The sequence below is a fragment of the Spermophilus citellus genome (assembly GCF_964194105.1).
Source record: "Spermophilus citellus genome assembly, chromosome: 1".
NCBI lineage: Eukaryota > Metazoa > Chordata > Mammalia > Rodentia > Sciuridae > Spermophilus > Spermophilus citellus.
Window position 1 is genome coordinate 179,070,164 of NC_138182.1, and position 24,059 is coordinate 179,094,222.

Sequence of the window (24,059 nt, forward strand, 5' to 3'; positions counted from 1 at the left end):
CATGGGCAACCATGAAGTCAAAGTTGTAAAGATGATTAACTTACTTTTTACTTTTTGCTGATTCTTTCAGTTCCTCTCAAAAAGAAAAAAATTTTTTTTCTGCATTTGTTTACTCTCTGGAACTTTTAAGGAAGTTAATTTTTCATATTCTGTCCTCAGTTTAGAGTTATAAACTACAAGAAATGTTGGTCTTCTTAGACCTTAATCCACTATTCCAGAGAGGATCTTACCTTAATTCTAGATCTTTTTCTTTTCAAATATTTCCATGAGGTCCTTTCTTCTTTTTATTCCTTTCTTTGCTTGGGGGCTTCCACTAATAGATATTGACAGTCCTTACTATTAATTTCTTCTTGCTCCTTTGCTTTCTCTAACACTTCCTGATGTATTTATTGAAGAGTCCTTTGTGTCTTGCTGAGTTATTCATTGGTTAGGCATAGATTATTTTTCTTCCCATACCATACCCGTTGCTCAGCTTCTGCCTCTGGCTGTCCCACAGCATAGTGGAGTACAGGAGGGAAAGAGAAAATGTCAAACTTGCTTAACTAACAGTGGCCAAATCCTCTGTGCTAATGGATGCAGTTTCTAGGATGTAAACAAACTAGATTTCTAGTATTTCTGAGAGCCACTAAAAAGAAGATTTATAATGCATGGTTAAAATTTAATTGTTCATACTTTTCACAGTCAATCTTATTTGGATTTATAGTTGTGTTATCAGGGCTCATCATTGCTTCTCATTTCTTTCCTATGAGATCATCTTTCTTTGTATTAAAGAACATCATTTAGAAATATCTTTTCAAGAGATCTGTTGGTGGTAAACACTCCTTTTTTGTTCCCTTGAAAGGGTCTTTATTTAACCTTCAATCTTGATAAAATTTTAGCTGAGTTTAGGAATCTAGATTGACAGGTTTTTGCCCCCCCATCTCTGTTTCATTGAATACTTTGTGTATTCACTTCCTTACATTGGTGCCAAGATGTCATCTTCACTATGTTCCTAATCTTAAAATTTTCAACACTTCACTGTTTATTATAGTTTTTTAAAATAAATATCCTTTAATGGTAAGTAAACTTCCTTTAATGATTAATTTAGTAAGATTATTTTTAAAGAATGTTAAATTAGGTCACATATTTTGTATGAATAGATATAAAAATCATAGCTTTTAGTTATTGATGTATCTTGATTGCATTAATCACATCCCTGACATTAATCTAACCTTATATTTTGAAGAATATACTTAGTCATGCTGCTTTGAATTGTGTCATGCATGCGTTGCTCTATTCAGCCTGTTAAATTTGTTTAGCGTATTTAAATCTAAGTTAATAAATGGAATAGATCACTCTTTTTGCTTTCTTTTTAAATTCCTATATGGCTTTGGTATCATAAAATGTGTTTAGAAGGTATGTCTGGTTTTTCTTTTCTCTAGGGAGTTTATGTAAGTTGGGAATCCAGGTTTCTTGAAAGACCATTCATTTTTGGACCAGGTGTATTCTTTGTGGGATTAACAATCAGCTTTAACTCACCAGTAGTTGTAGGATAATGATGTGTTCTGTGATTGGAAAAGTATATTATAAAGCATTGTTCTAAGTGAACTATGTTTTCTGTAAAATGCTGAGTTATTGCAATCGTCTTTTGAAGGGCAGTAGGTGAAAGAGCAAGGAGTTATCTGATCAAGGGTTATTACTTCCAGGTAATTATTTAATATTGTTTTATCAGAACAACCTAATGGAAATCTTTGCCATAAAAACATAGATACAGATCATCTTTGAAGAGAAATTTTTATGATTTTCTATAGGAACAACTAACCTTCCATTTAAAAATATACTGTAGTATATTTATGCAATCTTGCTAAAAATCTATGTGAGATAAACATTCTAATTCATTTGATGTTCTTTTAGTGACTTTTTTCATATAGAAGAATAAAAAAATGAATATTATATTTTATCAGTTTGCTAAAAAAGAAAGTAGAGTTAGTAGAGTTGTACATTTCTCTTATACTTTACCATGCAAAGCATTTTTAGTTTTAAAATTCTTTTCTTAAGTGATATTAAGAAGTTTCGCTAACCAAGTTGAAAAAAGCATGTGATTTGTGTATGTAACACATGTAGAGTGTTGAGTGTTTTGTTCTAACAACACCCAATCTACCCCTGGGAAAGGGCTTGGTATTCATTCATTCATAGCTCTAATATCACACATCTGAGGCATTTCACTTTTCAATGGTGAAAACAATCTATACCATTTTCAACATTTTCTTGCCTTAATTTTGACAGTTCAATTTGAACTCCTGGATAAAAGTTACTTGCAAGACTGAAACTGTAACTTATTCACCATAAGATCTCTAAACCTGCAGAACAGAAAGTGTACAAAAGCTCTCCTCCAAGAATCATTTATTCTACGTGACTGTGCTTATCTTGAAAAACTGCCAAGTTTGCTTTTTATGCTCTTGGTGCCTCAAGTGGGAATCAATTAGAGTACCTGCTGTTTTGAATAGCAGATGATGGTGGAAGGTCAGAATTTAGACCACCAACAGTGTTCAACAAGCAAGTACTCTTCTAAAATGACAGTGTAGCAAGTTTGATTTTAGGTCAATATGCATTGGTAAACTAATGAACTTGACTAAAATGAGTCTTGTTTTAGCACAAATGAGTTTTACTGAATAGAAATAAAGCAGTTGTTCAGTGGAAATTTAACATTTGATTTTTTCGTTATAGAAACATTTTTGATAGAAAGTCTTAAAAGAGGGAAAATATTGAGGAATTAAATCCTTAGGTCAGAGATCTGTCAGCTAATATAAAAATGTGTTTACAAGCCATATATGATGAACAATTGGCCACTTCATTTATTTCCAAGAGTTTAAAATATTGCAAAAGAACAACATTATTTGGGCATTCTTTAAAATAATTTTCTAGGTATTTTTTTCTTAGAAAGATGCATGCAAATAAAAAGCACATTAGTTAAATCAATCATATCTTACATATAACATATTTGTGTGAAACATTTTGAAAGAGAGAAAATGTCTGTTACAGCAGATAAAATTAGGTAAAATAAAAATAATAAAAATAATACTAGGGACTGAATTAGAGCAAATTATATCTCATGCTTTTATAATGATGTCAAAATGAATCCTAATGTCAAACTAAAAGGAACAAATTAAAAACGAAAAAATAAATAAAATGTATGAATTGTTTATTTTATGGGTTTTCTGTTTAATAGTTTCAAACTGTCATAGACCATGGGTAATTAAAGATGTGAAAAGTAAAACTGTAGTGAAGGAGTACTGCTGTAGACACCTTTCCCCACTACACAGGCCTTCTCACCGTGCCATGACTGTGTCACTTACATTCACTCGTCCTGTCTTATTGACCTGATCTCCAGCTTTGTGCATCTTTCTGGGCACTAAAGATTAGCTACTTTAATCATCTTTGAATATCTGCCATAGATTTCATATTTCTCTGCAATTTTTTATTTATTTTTTTTAAGAGAGAGCGAGAGAGATAGAAAGATAGAGAGAGAGGGAATTTTTAGTACTTATTTTTTTCATTTTCGGCGGATACAACATCTTTATTTGTATGTGGTGCTGAGGCTCGAACCCGGGCCGCACGCATGCCAGGCGAGCGCACTACCCTCTCTGCAATTTGTTAACATATATGAGTTTGAAGAACCTCAGCCATCTTACAGAAGTAAATGTTTCTGGGCTGGCTGTCATTACAGTGGTGGCTGCAGTGGCTGCATCTCTTCCCTCTTGTATTTACTCAACTCGCTTATTTTATTGTCACCATGTCTCAGCTACTTTATTCTAATATATTGTATATATATTTAAATTCCCTTTAGATTTTCCCTAGAAAAATTTTATTGTATCCCAAAGGTGTAAAATGCATTCATACCAAGGTAAAAATGACTGAAAACAATTATAGAGAGCCCGTATTGTGTTGAGCATCAAGGCCATATGTGCTAACTATGGCACAAAGCCTATAGCAGAGTTCAAGTGGGGATAGACTTTAGGCAAGGAGACACTGAATTCACATCACAGAAACAAACATGTATTCTTCCAGCTTGGTTCATATCAAGATATAAACAATGATTCTTTTAGTTTAAAATTTCCCATAGTACAAACATAGTCTTGCATAACCGTGTGTATTTTAAAGAAATTTTAAAATATTTAGCTTTATTAAACAAATTTTCTATATTGTATCAATCTATCACTATAAACACATTATATACTCTTTTATTTATGTTTAATATTAAGAGTACCTGAAGTATATTTTTATTCAAATCATTTTGTTGTCCCTATCAAATAACTTTCTCAAAAATTATTGACTTAAACTCAAAACTCTGACACTGTCCCCTTATTAGTTATTTTGTCCTTATTTGCAGCATGTTATTTGTACGGGATTATGGTGCAGGGTAGAAGGTGAGAAAGAATGCAAAACTAAACTTGATCCACCGATGGATGGGACAGACTGTGACCCTGGTAAGGTAAGTGATGAGTGTTGCTTAAATTTAATAAAAATATGAAATGAAACTTGGAAAACTTGCATTTTCTCTTGCCAGTTAAATATGCATCCATCTTGACATTGGTGGAATTATTTCCATGTATACACAAATATTAGTATTTTCTCTATCTTTAATTTTAACTTTTACATTTTTTTCAAATTCATAATTCTTTGTTAACATTGGTATGTTTTATTGTTGTTCATTATGGTAATATAAAGATATATATATATTTTTTTTAACCAAAACGTGATTCATATGTTTTAACTATTTAAATTAAACAGAAGAGTATGAATGTTTATTATGTTTGAAAATAAAATAAGCACAGATAATAGTATAAATGATTAAATTTCTCAGAGCACTGATGAATGTTCCAAGTTGTCTCAGCAGACTGGAGTATATTTTTCCTTGTCAAGTTAGCATTTTAAATAAAATATTCAAATTGATATTTGGAGATTAATCAATATTTGACTAGTATAATTTAATGTAGTTCATAATATTTTAGGAACTTGTTAGTATACATTTTAAGGTCAAAATAATTGATGCTAAAAAATATTTGTCCTTTGAAGAATATGAAGTAGGTAGATGCCTTATGTACTTATAGTTAATTTCATCAAAAGAAATACTTTCCATGATTTTTAAATTTGTATTTTATAAAAGAACAGGGGATTTATTGATGAATTGTGAAATCAGAAACCTCACCTCTGGAGAGTATGTATAATTATTACATTTGAAAATAAACAGCAACAAAATGTTTACAGATTACTTACTGTGAATTAAGAAAGAATTGTTATGTGAAGTGCTAGTTTAAAAATACAATTAAGTGGATGGAAATACAGCAATTCTACTTCTAGAAAATTGTCATATGTATTTATTCATGTGCAAGAAGACAAACATACACACATACATACACACATCCTCCCATGCAAAGAAGCCTAGGTTAACATGCACTTTTTAATGATGAAAATTTTTTTAAAATATTCTTGGGCTCGATTGTGGCTCAGAGGTAGAGCGCTCACCTAGCATGGGCACGACCCGGGTTCGATTCTCAGCACCACATAAAAATAAAGACATTGTGTTGTGTCCATCTACAAAAAAAAAAAAAAAGATTCTCTCTCTCTCTCTCTCTCTCTCTCTCTCTCTCTCTCTCTCTCTCTCTTTAAAAATATTCTTAATGAGAGGAATAGTTACAGTATAGTTTATTTTTTTAAATGAGGTAGATATACAAGAACTAATATGAAGAGATATGTAAGACATGGATGTTATTATAGGCATGTCAGAAAAATTGATACGAGTTAATACCATCAAGGAAAATGCAGTTTGTGTACACATGTGAACACACATACAAATGTAGTGTACAGTTTTAAGCTCAGAAAATAGTTTGAAACCATAAAGTGCAAACTGTAAGTAGAAGTTACTCTTTTGGGAGAGAAATGAGATTGGGGAGTAGGAGTCAGGCAACAGGAGATGAGGGTAAATGCAACTTTTCTCCATACATATCTGGATTGTTTGATATAAGGACAGAGTCACTTATTAGTTCTATGATTTTTTAATTTAAAAAAGTGCAAATTATTTAAGTTGAAACTATTTCTGAAAAGACCAGAAATGTTTTATCACCAGATACAATCTGTAAGAAAATGGCTCCTTGGAGGAAACTTCTGTGAAATATCTGTCCATTGTTTATAGACTGTACCAAATATTTTTCTATGAGCTTAAATAGAGAGTGAGAAGTTGGGTCTGTTTTATTTTTTCTTCCTCAAATTATACACAGAGGTGTAACAATGTGTGTATATAAGGCAAGTCTCATGATACTACACTAAGTAATTTATTGCTTGAATTATAAAACCCTGTACCAGCAATAATTTTCATCATCTCCAAAAAGCAGTAATATGAAGAGATAACCAAACCTTCATCCCTAAGTCCTTAAACATCACAAAAGCCATTCATCTTACTCAGTTCTACTTCAGCAATATAAAATTTCTTCATTTTTATTATCTGGCACACTGAATATCTGTTCACTGTGTTATTTTCCTGCTCATATTTTTGAGAATAATTTGCTTCCTTGAGATGTTTAAAGTAAACTTATTCTTTCAGTAATCAAAACTATAATTACTTATCAAAAGTAAATGTTTTATTTCCTTAAAATTGCATTAATGATATTCCTGGAGAGGTTTGTGTATTGAAATCACTACTGAACTTCTCAGTTCCTCGGGCCATGTGGGATTTTTCAAAGGTCCACATGTTCCAGCTGTTGTGGGAGCCATCCCATAAAGAGCTTTCAACACTCTGCTATCATCTGCCATAGTGCTAAGATATTTGAGTGCTTGCAACCCCACACTAAACACTACTACTAGCTTGGTGCATTGAAAACCAAGAGACAAAACTGAGGGATTTAAAATTTATAACAATATGGAGTTGTTAAATGAACTTTAAAAAAAATAGTTATAGTTGAATAGAATACCTCTATTTTATTATTTATTTGTTTTTTATGTGGTGCTGAGGATTGAACCTAGTGCCTCACATAGGCCAGACAATAGCTCTACTACCGAGCTACAACCGGAGCTATATAAATCTAGCTTATCTACAATTATGTGATTATGTCAGAGAAGATAACTACTGAATTCCATAGTTCACAATGATTTTGAAAATAGAGACTCACATATTATTTACAGGCAGCATTTTTCAAATTTAATGCAACCTGTTTTCTTTTTCCTCCTTTTCTCATTGTACCATCATCTTTGTACAATTTCTATCACTTTACAATTCATGACACCATTGTAAATGTGCTTACGTTTATATTTTTAACGATGAAAGAACTGATAAATAATCTAGTAAAAAACCAATAAATGTATGTTGTTTTATACTTACAGTGTTTTCAAGGAATGAAGAGTTTAATAGCCATTTAGTAGAATTTTAGACTATTTGAAGGATTCTGTGTAAGATATTTTTGTTATTTACTTTCCTCAATTCATATTCTCCATATTACTATCACCATTTATTATTGGAAATAATGAAACCTGTAATGTCACCACAGTTTCACTGTGTATATGTAGAGATCTTTTTGACTTGTTTCATCCTCTTCTGTCTTCCTGAGAGTGCTTAGAGAATGATCAGGCTATGCTGACATCTCCATGACCCTCCTTCAACTGTGTGTTCTCGTAAATTTCCCAGACAAGACCACATAAAAAAAAAAAATAAGTAGAACGGAATTGTGATCAGATTTTTTATATCATGTACTGTCCTAGAATTGTCAATATTATATATTACTTTAGCATTTTCAAATCAGATTGAATTTGCAGATAAGAATAATTTTGAGTTTTTTAAACCATATGTGATATCTTTTTTGAGTCTAAAAAATGTAAATGTATGATACAAAACATGGTGCTAGAAAATTTATGGAAAGCATCATTAGGATCAGTTTTATATGAATCCAGTGGAATGTATTGCATAATAATTTAAGCAAAAGCATTTAACACTTTTCTCAGTGTTGAAACAAAGCAGCCCCCTCTCCCCTCGTTTTATTCCAAGATCTGGTTATCAGCAAGGTGACAAATTTTAACTCTTAGAGTAGTCTGCCTTTCAGTTTCACTGATCTATGTATGCACATTGGCTGGTATATCTGTTTCCATTTTTCTTCATCTGCCAGAGGTGATCTAGTTTAAATTATATGCAAGTCTAGATCCCTCTCAGAATATTTTTAGTCTCTTATGAACTCTAGCCCAGCCTTTCAATGCCAGCATGCTGCTAAATGGGCAAAGAGCTGTGATATGCACTCTGGGAAAAATAAACACCCTTCAAGAAGGCCAAAACACTGTGACCAATTGAAGTTTGACAGCTTTTACCTTGGATTTTTTCCACGAATGGCATAACATTGTTAAATCCTTAAAGCCAGAAGTCATGCAAGTTTTCACATGGTCTATTTTTCCTCCTTTTTAAATTTTTAGAATACATCTTCCTACAAAATTCCAATTTATTTAATGATAGTCTTAGCATGTGAATACATTTTGAATTATTGAGGTTTATTTTTTCCAAGCCTATATTTAAAACATTTCAATTTAAAAGAATTTGATTTAAATTTTGATATTATTAAAGAAAATTTTAGGGACTGAATTTTTGGTGCATCTTGATCTCCTAAAAAAAAAAAAAGCATATATTCAAATGTCTTATAGGTAAAAAGTATTGCATTCGCATCTTGGAAATGAAGGAGTTGAGATTCAGAGCATATCTCCAATTCCCTCAAAATCCTTTGTAAATCCTGCTTCTGTTAAGTGTAGAAAATCATTGAGGGATAAAAGGATCAACTTACTCAACCCTGTTGCTTTACAATCACTAATAGAAAGGTTTCTAATTTTAACTTAGTATTTTCTACATGATTTTGTTAACTTTAAGGTGTTTGCTGTGACCATCATCTATCTGATTTTCAGGAATTCAGAGAGATGATTATACTCTTGTCCATATCATCTTCCATGACTACAAGAACAGCCTCTCTCTGCTTTTGTTTTAAGTTAATGAAAATAAAAAAAATAATAATGACAATATTTCTTTATCTACTTTCATGGTTATCTTTCACATTTAATATATATAGAATAAGTGGAACAAAATGACAGAATTTCAGAGTCTAATTTCCCGTCTTTCAGACAAACTTGACTTTCAAAAGAATGTTTGACTTTAATGTGGACACTTTCAGCAGGAAAAAAAAAAAAAAAACATGGAGTGTTATAAGGAAATCATATTTCTTAATTACAAGGAAATAGAGTACCCCAAATTATTGATTTTTCAAATGAAAATTGCTGAATTTTCTGAAATGTCTGCTTCAACCTAGCTAATTATGGAGAATGTTTACTTATTGCTTTTTTTATTCTGAAACATGACTCTGCCCCTTTTGTCCCTTTTAAATTGTAATCTCTTGCTAAAAAATAAGTTATTATTTTTTTTTTCTGGATGTGCAACCTCAAATTCTGCCTCCAGCACTTCCACCCTGTCTCTATCACAATTACTAATAGGACACATATCTTTGAACTGCTTTGATGACAAGACTTTATTATCTGACATTAGTACTGTGGGAACCAGACCATTATATTACTATGACAAAAAGAAAATTCCAACTTTTTTGGTTTTTTTAATTCCACATGCTTTGTGCTAGAGTAGACCTAATTCACTTGCATTAATTCCAATGACTGTTAGGCCAGTGATTGATTTTCAGTTGTACCCTGATTTGTTCACCTAAGACATAACTTTTGGAATAGTGGTGTAAGGCTGGAGAATGTACCAGCAGGACCTCAACACCTGAACACCTGGCTGGAGAGTGGAGTGTCTGGAGTTCCTGTAGCCGAACCTGCAGTGCTGGGACCAGCAGTCGAGAGCGCACATGTCCTGGGTAAATTCCAAGTTCTTGGATTGGGGGAGGGTGGCTTTTTTTTTCTTCCATATTGAAATGTAGAGGTTTTTTGTTTTTTGTTTTTTGTTTTTTTACCAATAAACCATGTAGAAAAGCAAACAGAACCCCTCAAACACTATGTCACTGTAGAAAACTTAGGAAAGTTCCTCGAAATATTTTAGGTAAAGCTTCCTTTATTAAAAAGAAAATAAAGACCCAGCCCTTTTGAAAATAATTAATGAAAGCTACAAAAGAAGATTTTTGTTGAGTAAATCAAATAATATATGTTTCAAAGTTAAGTGAACATTTAAGGAAACTATAGAAGTACAGAAAGATGATAAGAAAGAAAGGCAGGAAATGAGAGCAAAATTAATGATGATATAAGCTAAAACTAATGAAAAACAAAAACATGTTGAGCACGTGTGCAGACAGGGATTATTAAAGATCAGCTTGTTCAATGCCATCACTCCTACAGAGGTCCCAGGAAACTGTGAGAAGGACATTTCAGCCTGTTAGCTTTGACTGTTTCAGTGTGGAGCCTGGTGGCACAATTCAGTCACAAGCAGTTTTAGATAATTTATATGAAAACAAGTGCTTAGTGATTCTAAGAGCCAAAATCCCTCATGGGAATTATAGGCATTCTCTTTTACCACTAACTTCTGCCCCTTATTCCTCTATTTCAATTTTAAAAATAAAATGTGCTTTTCCTATTACTATCAAGCACTTAATGTGTCCAAGCTTTCAAAAATAGATTTTAATATGAGGTGTTATATGTTTTTAATATAATGGCTTCTAATTTTTTAAGTTGATAGTTATCACAAAAAAAGGTAAAATTGATTATTTGTACTGTCTTTTCTAGGCTAGGTTCTGAAGCAAGGGATTGTAATGGTCCCAGAAAACAGTACAGAATATGTGAGAATCCACCTTGTCCTGCAGGTTTGCCTGGATTCAGAGACTGGCAATGTCAGGCCTATAGTGTTAGAACTTCATACCCAAAGCATGTTCTTCAGTGGCAAGCTGTTCTGGATGAAGGTATGATCAACCACATCTCTAACATCTTAAGTTTACTTCTAGGCTTGCAGAGTGTTCTACAATAGTACTGTTATAGATTATCTTCTAGATATTTGACAACTTTACTTTTTCTACCTTTATTGTATATAATGACAAAAAACACTGACAACAATATATTTTTAAAATATAGTGCAATGTTACAGCATATCTGTTAAAACAACTAAAGTAAAAAAAAAATAAGTTTAACACCAAATTCTGGGTGAAGATGAGGACAACCTGGATCTCTCAGACATTGCTGGTAGGAATGTAAAATGCTGAAGCCACTTTGGACAAACATTTTGGCAGTTTATTAAATAACTCAATCTATTTTTAACATAACACAGAAATTGTATTCCTGAGTAACAGAATATTATTCAGCAATTATAAAGAACTAACTATTGGCACATGCAACAGTTGGAGAGACCATAGGCAATATGGTGGGTGAGAAATGCCAATGTCAGAAAAATACATTATCTCATTCCATTGAGATAATATTTTTTAAATGACAAAATTATAGAGAAGTAAAACAAATTAGTGGTTGTGAGGGATTAGGGCTGGTGATGGGGAAAAGGATGGGTATGACTATAAAGGGGGAGCATGAAGAATACCTTTGTGCTGATGGAATAGTTCAATAACTTGGTTAAGGCAGTGGTGACACAAATCTATGTATGTGATAAAATGGCATAAAATTAGACACACAAATATACCAACGCCGGTTCCTGGGTTTGCTACTATAGTCCAATAATCAGTGAGGAAACTAATTGAAAACTATATGGGACCTATCTATGCTGTTGTTGTAAATTCCTGTAAATCTTTAATCATTCTACTCTCAACTTCTATGAGGTCAATTTTTCTCTGAGATTTCACAAATGAGTGAGATAATGTGGTGTTTGTCTTTTTGTACCTGGCTTATTTCACTTAATATAATGATCTCAAGTTTCATCTACGTTGTTGCAATGACAGCATTTCATTCCTTTTATGACTAAATAATATTCCACTGTGTATATGGACCACATTTTCTTTTTCCACTCATCAGCTGATGGACACTTAGGTTGTTTCCATCGCTTGGCTATCATGAATGGTGCTGCAATGAACATGGGAGTGCAGATATTTCTTGGACATGCTGATTTCTTTTCCCTTGGATATATTCCCAGAAGTGGGGCTACTAAATCATATGGTAGTTCTATTTTTACTTTTTGATGAAGCTTGATACTACTTTCCAGAATGGTTATTCTGCTATACATTTACACCAATAGGCTTCTCTGGTGTACACATCCTCACCAGCACTTGCTCTTTGGTTCCTTTGGTAATAACCATTCTAACTTGAGGGAGGTGATATTTCACTGTGGTTGTGTTGGCATTTTACAGGTTATCATCTCTAATACGTTGTGATTCTGATCAATTAAGCACATACCTTTGTGTGATGAATGATATAGACAACAATAACTAGTCTTCATGTGTTATAGCACCGTAGAAGACAATGACATATGCAGTTCTTTTTAAAAGTCTCAATTTTTAATAATACATGACACCTCAGAATACAAGTGGTTATATCTGTTCTTCTTATGTAATGCATGAATGTATGACTAGGAGAATTGAATGTGGAATATCAATGAAATAGTGAACATTGAAAGAAAAGAGATGTGTGGTTTTAACATTTGGGTATTTTACATACTCTATGTTTACTGAAATTTGGCTGAAATCCATCTCTAATGCATATCTTGGAAAGGGTTGGTCTCTTAAATCAAGACAGAGTCTGCCTGCCAAGTACTGGCACATTACATGGATCACTACAATGTCACTGTCTCAAGGGTATACACCAGGAAGGAAGATTGGTATCAAATGTTCAAGTCATCTGTAGAACTAAATTAAGCAGAGGGTATTGACAATATGTTATAAAAGGAAAAATACATAGATATTTTATCTGACTTCTTGTTTGGAATGTGAGTGGAATTCTCTAGACCACTAATTCCTTTCAACATTATTCATATATCAGGGTTATTCCTCTCTTCAATGAAAACTCCAAAAAGGGAATTACATATACCACTTTTTAAAGGGTTGCAATTATAGCAGCTGTTTTTAAGTCCAAAGATATGACATAGTAAGCAGTCATTGAATAAACATAACCTACTTTGAGGTGTGAGAGCACACTGAAATGCTTTATTGCGGCTTATAATGGCATCTTAAAGGAAAATTTCAAAACCATGCACATTAGAGGCCATGTTCCAACTCCTCAAAATTGTTCAGAGCAGTATTCAGAAGCCACATGTGAAAACTGTTTGAAATGTTCAATCCTGAAGGCTCATTTAACTGTCTGTCTTCTCTTTGCAAAGTGATACCCTGTTCCATGCCTCTGGCTGTTACTTGGTATTTATAGAATCCCATCAGCATACGTGGAACCTTACTGAAGACATAAGGGAAGATCAGTGTCAGAGACTGTAAACTATTTTCCATTCTATTTATACAAGCTTAATAAACAGTAAAGGGCCTGATTGGTGTCAAGCCAATAGAGTAGTAATGTAGCATGGAAATTGCTCTGAAGTTTCAGATTTGGATAATCGTATTACTAGTGTTACCGAATACAGCTACTCTATAGGAGGCTTAGAAATAGAAACGACACCTTAAAATATTTTGCCACTCTTAAGCTTAAGAGGCAAGTGTTTAGCCATCACTCGATAAGGCAGTGATGAAGACTACTAGCTATTTAGGAATTCCTCATCCTGAAAAACAGTGGTTTTCAATGTAGGTATCACATGTGTTGGCATGATTTTTTGAGTAAGCAAATGGGTCTGGGTCTTAGCTAGCACATTTGTAATTGTGCATCAAGATAGAAGTTCCCATGGTGATGTATTGTATTTCTAAACATCCTACTAATGGAAATGTTAATGATATTGTTCATCTTGGTTGTTCTTTCTCCATTTTGTAGTTTTTCAATTAGAAAATGTTGTATGCATAGAAATAAAAGTTAGAACATTGGAATTTAGAAATAAAGCATCAATAAAGATTTCATGCATAAGCAAATATTAACCAGGATGTAAAAGTAGGTAGAATTCTGGTATGTTCTTAGAATAACGAGTAGATCATTGCAAGTTTATGAGTAAAAACGAGGGGTGTGCAAAACATTTGTCAGGGAGAATAATTGATGTGTTTATGGTAGAGATTTTGTGCCATAAAATAATGAATGATACATTCTGAAAGTGATTTAAAGTCAGACTTCCTAAGAAGAGTAATATATATATATATATATATATATATATATTTTAAAAGCATCTCATTTAATATAATAATCATCTACTAGAAACCTACTTAATATTATATTACTCAATTGGAATTGGATTGTATATTTTACCCAGAAGTCATTGGGAAAAATAAAATTTCTGATAAAAATATTTATGTAACCACTTGTTCTCATTTCTTTTTATGCACTCTGTAGAAAAACCATGTGCCTTGTTTTGCTCTCCTGTTGGAAAAGAACAGCCTATTCTTCTATCAGAAAAAGTGATGGATGGAACTGCTTGTGGATATCAGGGTTTAGATATATGTGCAAATGGCAGATGTCAGGTAAGCTATTCTAAAAGGGAGAATTTATATGTTGAGGTACAATTGTGAGACCATTGAGAATCTTCAACATATGGTGGAAAAATTTTGGACTAAGATTTGAAAGATACCGGTATAGCTCTGATGTGACTTGGACCTTAAGCAAGTCTGATCTACTTTGGAACTCCATTTCCTCCTCTGTGCAGTGAAGATTTTGAGCTAGTAATACATAAAATATTTTACTAGGTGAAAGAGTTTGAGATTTGATTGTTTAATGTATACATACAGGTGTAAAATTGGAACACTTTTATGTTACAAATTTGGAACATTCTGTCCAACATTCTAGACCAGAAATTCAAGCAATTTAGTTCTCCATGTCCCATGTCAGTGTCTACAACTGGCCAGGAGGCAGAAACCTATAAAATCAGTCTCAGTAGTCATATTCGAGTATTTATCAACATTCTTGAATCAGCTGACTTTTAAATACATGTGCAACTTTCTTGTAATATATAAACATTTTATTTGCTTTTCTTTTCCTTCTAATAAATATTCCCATTTGCATTTATGTCTCTTCTTCATCTATGTTTAGGAAAATAGAATTTCTGTTAAAGTGAGTAGGGAGAGCATTGTGGAAAGATCAAAGGCCAGACATAGAGTTTACTAGTATTAATGCTTAAATTGTCTCAGGTTGGCTTTCCCTGGAAGCTTAACACAGGAAATTTAGTCATCATGGGTGTTAGGGGGCACTGGATTGGGCATAAGGAGAAATGCTAATCCTATGGGAAGATCTTAAGCTAGAATAGCTTTTCAGCATTGTCACCATTTGGAGAGAGAAAAACAGACTTTTTGCCCCTTGTATCTACCTGTGTTTGGGGATATTGCCTTGGGAAAAGCAGTTTTCTTTTTAACTTTTTAAATTTTTTGGTAACAGGAATGGAATCTAGAAGTTCTTTACCACTGAGCCACATCCCCAGCCCTTTTTATTGTTTATTTTAAGATAGGTTCTCATTAAATTGTTTAGGGCTAAGCTGCTGAAGATGACCTTGAACTTGTGATCCTCCTTCCTCAGCTTCCCAAGCCACTGGGATTGCAGATATGTGCCACCGTGCCCTGCTAAAAGCAGTTTTCTTTATGTCAGGCAATTTCAGATAAACTTCTCTGAAATAGGATAGCAATCCTTGAACAATGAAAGAGGTCACTGAGTGGAGCAGCACTGAATCCATGAGAGCCTCTATGAAGCTGTGTTCCTGGGCAAAAAACATGTAATGTAGATGTATGTACTAATCTGTGAAATGGGGTTATTAGACCATTGGGCATTAACTTGTGTTATACACTCCTATGAGTCTTGGGTGAAAACGATTTTTTTTGCCCCCCAGAAAAATGCACTCCTGAACACCTACACACTAAAATTTGAAAATAGTTACAACTATGGGGTGGATCCATCTGTGGTCCAATAGAGGACTTCTGGGTAAGGAGTTGGGAATATCACACAAATTAAATGCTTTCGCAGCTCCAAGATTCTGTGTTTTGCTAGCATGTTATAAAGTTTAAAGCTTTGAACCATGTAATACCATTGGCATAAGAAGCAGTCTTAAGATTACATATTAATTTCTTTTATTTTTAACTGAATATGGCAGCAACCCTAACTGTAATTTCTCATTTACCTATTAAAAAAAATCATTGTAGGTAATTGACTGATACATACTTTCCTTTCAGAACTATGTGTTGTATAGTTAAAACTTTAACTTTATTTCATTATTATGTATAAATATGTCAGATTAGGGTATTTCTTAAGTAAATTTATTTTTTAAAAAAATTATTTTCCTAATTGTATATGCCAAATACAATAATCTTAATTGCTTATGGTTTTCACTTAACAGTGTTAAATAAGCCAGATCTTTTAGAGTCCTTGGCTAGACATTAAAATTAGAGCAACAACAACAAATATTCCACACAAATGCCATGTGAGCCTGATGCTATAATTAAATTAGAATTCTCTGAAATGGATAGTGACTCTAACAACATTAGAATACTTCAAGATTCTGGCATTTTAATTAAAAGGTTTCATTCACTCTTTTGATATAATTAAAAACATGCCTTATTTTTCTGACATTCCTCTGTAAACTGGGAGTGTTTTGTTTTTTAAAAAAATATATAGTACCAAATCTGACTATGGAATTCTAAACTTGGCAAATGTAGGTCATTGAAATCAACTTTCTGCAGGTGACCTGTCTGGTTCTGTGAAGTTTGTGCTCTTGAAAGGATAAGGAAGGCTAGGCCCTCTACTATCTTACTTTCCCTTCTCCAGCATGCCATTGATACTCCAGTTTGCCTTCTCAAAGTAGTTCACCCCTAGTTTTCAGATTTATGTGAGCATATTTTGTTAAGTATGGACACTTGAGTCTACTTATGATACTTGAGACTATAAAATAAAATTAAAAAATCATTAACTTTCATTTTTAAAATTTGTTACTATTGACTCTAGTTTATGCCTACCTTAAGTTTATAGACTTCATAATATCCTAGACACAGAGTAGAAAAAACTAAGAAACAAAAGTACCAGTCTTATTCACTCATTTAACTACTATTTATTGTTATCTTACTATTTGCCAAGAAACAAACTGGGTATCATAGACAGAGTAATAAAGTCAGTTTTATTACCAAAAAAAAAATATTTATACATGAAGGAGAGATTTCTTTTCTTACCCAAAACTCCTGGAATTTTTTTTTTTTTTTTTTTACTACTCCTGCTTAGTGTCCCCTTCATCTGTTTGCAAATTTCCTGAGGTAGCTGCTTATTTCATTCAGTCTCTATTTCCCCTTGAATAAGCTTTGACTGTCTGATTAGAGTTCTCCACCAGTACACTGTTTTGTATCCTTTGACCCTGATAGACACTCTGATAGAAGGAAGGGATGTTATAGTGTTCAGCTTTCATGGATTTTTTTTTTTTTTGCTGTCTTGGGATATTCATCCTGCAGCTGGACTTTATAATAATCTGCTTCCTTTTCCATCTCAATGTCACCAAAACCAATCACAGATAAGGACCTTGTTTTTAATTATTTATTTAATATTTTAATATTTCCTGTAAAATAATTGGATCTTGTCATAGTCATAAATGGGTAATTATCAGTCCATCTTCCAAATCTTGTTTGATTAGGAGGAATTGTCTAGTCCTACCATTTATTTCTGACAGTATTGACACACTAAATTCTACCTTTTGAGTATGCATAACTTGGAAAAATATGATTCTGTTTTTGCACATCGATGATTTGCTCTCAGAATACTCTTATTGGCAGAATTATTCTGGAAGAAGTTAAAAATTAATTCCCTAGCTATTTGTATTTCCTGATATCAGCTATGACTTATGAGAAGAATTTGTATTCATGTGCTCAACACTAAGGAAGATGTACATAGAAGTTTATTCATGATCTAGAGAAGAAATAAATGTTTCTCTTCAGTTTTCCATGGAGTTAATATTTAACATGCGGCATTTGCCTTCACCTTAGAAGTGAAGCCATGCATGTAGTGAAGAATCTCTGTTCTATGTTTAGAATGAATTAGATTAATCACATTATATAAATGTGATTCCTTTGGGATTTATGTCAATTTCATTTTTCTCAATAATATTTTCCAAATTACTTTAGAATATAATTTAATACTTAGTATAACAAAACACTTTCATCCCTATTCTTCTATTTGGTAATTTTATAGATTATATTATTTGACATGAACTTGCTGTATGAGTTTGTAGCAGATAATATAGCATTTAATCTAATTTGTCTATTAAATATGTCTGGTTTGCAGAGACTAGGTTTATCCTAAATTAGTAGTTAAACAAAAAAGAAAAGAAAATATTTGGAACTTATGATGTGCTCCCATTCTCTTACAGAAAGTCGGTTGTGATGGTTTATTAGGGTCTCTTGCAAGGGAAGATCATTGTGGTGTCTGCAATGGCAATGGAAAATCATGCAAAATCATTAAAGGGGATTTTAATCATACCAGAGGAGCAGGTAACTATTCTTTATTTTCTCATAATTAATAAGCCCTTCATTCTTTGGGGACAAAAATTAGATTGAACTTGACTTAGAAACCACAGCCCTGATTCTATTGAAGTCATCTGTAATGGGTAGTAAATGAGTTTTTGTGCTGATACACAATATATGTGATATGAGCCAAAAATTTAAACAAGCTTATTTCCCAATATTGAAAATATGAAGTCATCTGTTGTGCATTTAATAAGTTAGGGAAGCAAGGGAATAATCTAATTTGCATTGGCTAATGTTATCAGGTTTCTAAAGATCTTATTCTCCAATGCAAAGCATGTATAACAGAAAATAATGATTTGTAACAGCCTGAAGCTACCATTGAGAATATTAGACTTCAGGTTTTCAGCTTTCCCTTTTCCTTATTTTTGGTTAATGTTTTTACTATAACTGCACAGCATCGTGGAAACTGAAACCTGGAGTGGGGGGACCAGAAGATGTGGGAAATATTCCAGATATATTAATGTCAGGAATTATTCTCTCTTGTTTCCTCATCTAATACCCAGGGGATATAGGGTTGAAATAACTGTGATCTATGTAGTGTGAGTCCAAGCTTTTGGGTTCTCATGCTTACTGAGAGTAAGCAAGCATTGTGTATGTTTTTGTTGATCTCTTGCTGGACATCTCTTGCACGAACATTAACAGCTCTGCTTTCATCATCAGTAATATGCTTCTATCACATACATCAACATTCCTATTTTAAATTGTTTTCAAAAAGAACATCTAAAACCCTGAGACTAAGATATGCTAGTTATAAAGAACAAACCATTTGTACTTGAATAATAAAGATAACAATTCATTCTAGATAAGAGTTTTTTAAAAAAAAAATTCAGACACAGCCTCTTGGATGTTAAGTGTAACATTTTCCTATGCTTATTAGAAATAAAAGATAAGAGAGCCTGAAGAACTTGGCATCTAAAAATAACTAAGGGTAAATTACAGATCCAAATCTCAATCTTTGAAGCTGTGTAAAAGGTGATAAATCCCACATGTCAAAACCTGCCAGCACTCTTTTAGAAAAGACATACAGCTGAAACAGGCTTTCAGAGTTTCGTCTAAGAAATGTAATTATAATAAGCTATAGTTGTAATGAGAGAAGATTTTTATAGTACGGAGCTGGAATAAAAATTGAAATGAAAATGTAAAAGTACTAGAATGTAAAGATACTAGAGAAAATGTAGAGGTACTAGAATTTTAGGAGCATTTTTGTTTATTTAATATGCATGGAAACAAGTTACTCAAGAATACTGATGATGCACATTAACCTCTGGCAACTTTATTTATTTGTAGTAATACTTTACTATTAACTATACATAAAACCCCCAGAAATACCATTAAAAATTTAGTGATGTTTTTCATTCTGACTGCAGATAAGTGAATACTTTTTCCCTCAGTTATTCATTTCAAACCCCCTTTGATTTTATTCTATATTAATATCTACTTTTGTTTTTTTGCTCACTGTAGGAAACTTATATTAACAATATTTATTATTTTAAACTCAATGAGTAAGAATATAATGACCATCGCTGTCAGTAGCATATTGCCTGTTACCAGCAATTTATTAATATCTATAAATTTAAACAAATTTAGAAATTTAAGTTAAAAAAATTGTATGAGTCCTTAATTCTATCACAGGCTTCATCTACTTGTGACTAGGAATGTTGTATTTATTACTCTTGGGTGTATCTTATCCCGATAGTTTATGGACTTCCTAGAATTTCTTGAAGGACGTGAGGGCTATTTTGATCCAGTTGGCCACGCACACTGTGTATATTGTGTGAGTGACACACATGCAGACACATGTGGGTGTTCTTAGTCCCTGTGCTCTATTTAGAGTTTGCTAAATCATTTTTGTTGGAATTACAAAATAAACATAAGCAGTGTTTTTTTTTCCCTTGGTACATTTATTATGTCTTTCATTGTGACTTGCCTAGCCAAGCAATCATTTCCTAAAGCAATGAAAGGTAAATTGTATATTTGAGCCATTGTGAAATTATATATTTATCAGTATATACTGAGAAGAAAATGGAAATAAAATGTGTTATTCTTAGTATAAAAACAAAGATACTCTCTTACATTAGGAGAATACGATCCTAGATTTTTTTGTTTGGTCAATTGCCACAGCAGTGGGGAGTCAGTCTTATGTATTCTACTTCATGAAATAATAGCAATGGCTCATAGCAGAAAGAGAATAATGAAATTATACATATCTGAGTTCAAAACTTGGGCGAACTAAATACTGACAATACAGTGTTGAAAAGCATATTTTTTTAGCTTTATTTTCTCATCAATTAATAGAGAAATGAAATGTAGGTTGAGTATCACTTATCTAAAACTGCTTAGTACCAAAAGCAATTCAGGAATCACTTATTGGAATTTTGGAATATTTTCATAGACTTTACCAGTTGAGTATCCCTAATTTAAAAATCCAAAATTTGGAATGCTTTAAATTCATAACTTTTTGAGTTTTGTACTCATAGATTTGGATTTGGAGCATTTCAAATTAGCGATGTTTAACCTGTATCATTATAGTTAAATGTAAATTAACTGTGAGGGCAAATAGCATACAGAAGTTGATCAAAATGTAAAATTCATGACTTCATTATCAGTGCCATGAAGATGATGTTTGGTACTGGCATTTTAAGACTGGTTATTAAGTATGAGATCTCAGGTTTTAAAATAAGGTGTTTCTGTGTGAAAAGAAAACTCTCAAACATAATAATCAAATTCATGTCATTGATGTCACTAGCTTCATGTTCCAGCTTCCAAGCTAGATAGTAGCCACTCTTGCATTCACACTTTAAAAAACACATTCTCAATTGGGCCAAATGGCTTATTTACTGGGGAATATCAAATCTCTAGCCACTGTCTTTCTCTCTTCATATGTTTTTGCTTAATATTTTTCTCCCTCTCTTCTTTATAGTCAGTATAACTCAGATAATACATTCTTTTTTATTTATTTTTATGTGTTCTGATTAGTTATACATGATGGTAGAATGTATTTATGCATTTGATAAATCATACATAAATGGAGTGTACTTTCTCACTTTTCTCATTGTTCATGTTGTAGAATCACATCACCCATGTAGTCATATATGTACATAATATCTCTTTTATTCTACTACCCTTCCTACACCCATACCCTCTCCCCTTACTCACTCCCCTATATCTAATCTAAAGTAACTCTATTCTTAGCCATCCCCCACCTTATTGTCAATTATCATCTGCATATCAGAGAAAACATTCAGCCTTTAGTTTTTTTAGGATTGGCTTATTTCGCTTAGCATGATATTCTCCAAATCCATCCATTTACCAACAAATACCATAATTTCATTCTTCTTTATATCTATACCACATGTTCTTTATCCACTCATCAGATAATAAATTCTAATTGAATGACAGTATTGGTTTAGATAAAAATATAAACAAATATAACTACTTCTCTAATGTAAAAATATAACTAAACTTATGACTTAACTCAAACAGCAATTTACATATACACTTCTGCTTTGTCAGTCTACTCTTCCATTTTAACATCCTGAAATTAAATATCTTCTCCATATACTTTACTAAATTTATATGCCCAAAGATTAATAGTCACCTACTAATTATGACATTTAGCAGACTATCTATCCTTAGTCACCTTTTTCTGATGTAACCAGACCTTTTGACAAAGTTGAGCCCCAACTCTACTTAAGATAGCTCACCCATAGGATTCCACCTACACCAAAGTAGAACAGATCTTCTCCTTCTCATGATATTTCTTCTTAGTTTTGTGGTCTTATTTATTTTCAATCTCTTCATTATAAACTATGACTCTTACTGAGGTAGATTCCTTGACTTCTCTCTCAATTTCCTCCATAAGTAATTTAAACCTTTTCTTAAATTACCTTTTCTGCAGAGATGCCTTACAAAGATATATCAATAGTTGACTTTTCTTTGAAATTCCAGATCTTCCAGAGTTACTGCTGGATGTTTTTATTAAGCATTGTGCCATTGTGTTTGATATATATTGAAAAACTGAACTTAATAAATTATTACCCACACCAGGTAATTCTTCTCTTGATTTACATGTTCCTATAAATGATGGCCCCATTCTCACATCAGTTATAATAAAGAGCTGTGTCCAATGTTTATTTCTGCACTTTCTATCAGTTATCAAGGTCAGAATAGTTTTTCTCTTCACAGTATCTTCTGGATTTTCTACCTTAGCTTCTACCACTCCTGCATTTTAACATTAGCTTCCTGGCATGGCCATCCACACCTGTATGCCTGTCAATCCTGTGTAGTACTATTAGATGAAGCCTCTGCAAGCCAGATCTAATTACTAAGTTTTTATAAAATTTGGTCCCTCTAAATTGATGAATTTATTGTCTTGGACATCCATTGACCATTTAATAGAGATGACCTCTTGCTTCTTCTCATTCCATCAGAATTATTTTATTCAGAGGACTGGGGTTGTGGCTCAAGGGTAGAGCGCTTGCCCAGCACATGTGAAGCACTAGGTTCAATTCTCAGCACCACATAAATAAATAAAATAAAGGCATTTTGTCTATCTACAACCTGTGTGTGTGTGTGTGTGTGTGTGTGTTTTAAATGAATTATTTTACTCAGGTGTTACTAAAACCACTATCTCATATCTTCTTAATATAGAGAAACTCATCATTTTTCTATATCTGTCCACATCTTATGCTTTCTTCAAAGACAGGTCATCTATTTATACTTCTTTGTGAAACTTTCCTTGATTTGTATGGATCGTTCTCTCCCCTGGATCACAGTGATTTTGGCTAATGCCTATTTTTTAATGTGAGTAGTATATGTAACTATTTAAATGGAACTAAAAAATACCCCACCTCAGTGGGTATGAATAGTAGGGAATGTTTGGGTGGTGTATGATCAGAGACCAGGACAGTTTTAGAAACCTAGTGTATCATTTTTAGCAGGGGATTAACCATATTGTTTTATATATTAAGATATTTTTTAAGTTTTATTTAACTTATATTTACATAGCTTATTTATGCCTTTTCTTTTTAATTTAATTATAAGCTCATTGAGGGAAGAGGCCCTCTTACCTTACTTGTATGAACAAATATCCACTAACCATTTGTTATTATTTTCATTACTGTCTACTTTGTGCATGTAACAAAATTAAAGTGTGCTTTTATCTTTGGTGCTACTAAAAGTAGTTGCATGTTATGGAAAATGTATGATTCAATGATTAATTAAAATAAGCTGTTCTTGGATGGAAATTGTGATTCTCAAACCATGTGCCTCTAATTCCAGCCACTGCCACCAGGTGGGGTATATGCTACCTTCTGTTACATATCAAACAATTAGGCATTTTCAGGAATTTAAATAATTGATAAATAAGGGACAACTTTGGAATAAGTTCCTTGATTTTTTTAAGCCTTAAATCAGACTTTTATCAATACATGCATCTACACAGAAATAATAAAAATTTTTATTTAAATATACTTTAAAATATAAATATTCAACTGAAGGTAGGCACCTGCTGTATCACTATTCTGTACTAAGTAGAATCTTGATTCCTTCTCTTTTTTTGGC

General features: G+C 32.6%; 1 protein-coding gene across 3 annotated transcripts in view; it reads left to right on the plus strand.

The window, feature by feature from the left end:
• Positions 1-24,059, plus strand: part of ADAMTS19 (ADAM metallopeptidase with thrombospondin type 1 motif 19) — a 254,721-nt gene that overhangs the window by 158,869 nt on the left and 71,793 nt on the right. For all 3 annotated transcript variants that reach the window (XM_081281410.1, XM_081281411.1, XM_081281412.1), the window contains 5 exons: positions 4,370-4,471; positions 9,733-9,863; positions 10,723-10,895; positions 14,347-14,474; positions 18,341-18,461. In XM_081281410.1, coding sequence (XP_081137536.1) covers positions 4,370-4,471; positions 9,733-9,863; positions 10,723-10,895; positions 14,347-14,474; positions 18,341-18,461 — 655 coding nt within the window. The remainder of the gene's footprint in view (positions 1-4,369; positions 4,472-9,732; positions 9,864-10,722; positions 10,896-14,346; positions 14,475-18,340; positions 18,462-24,059) is intronic.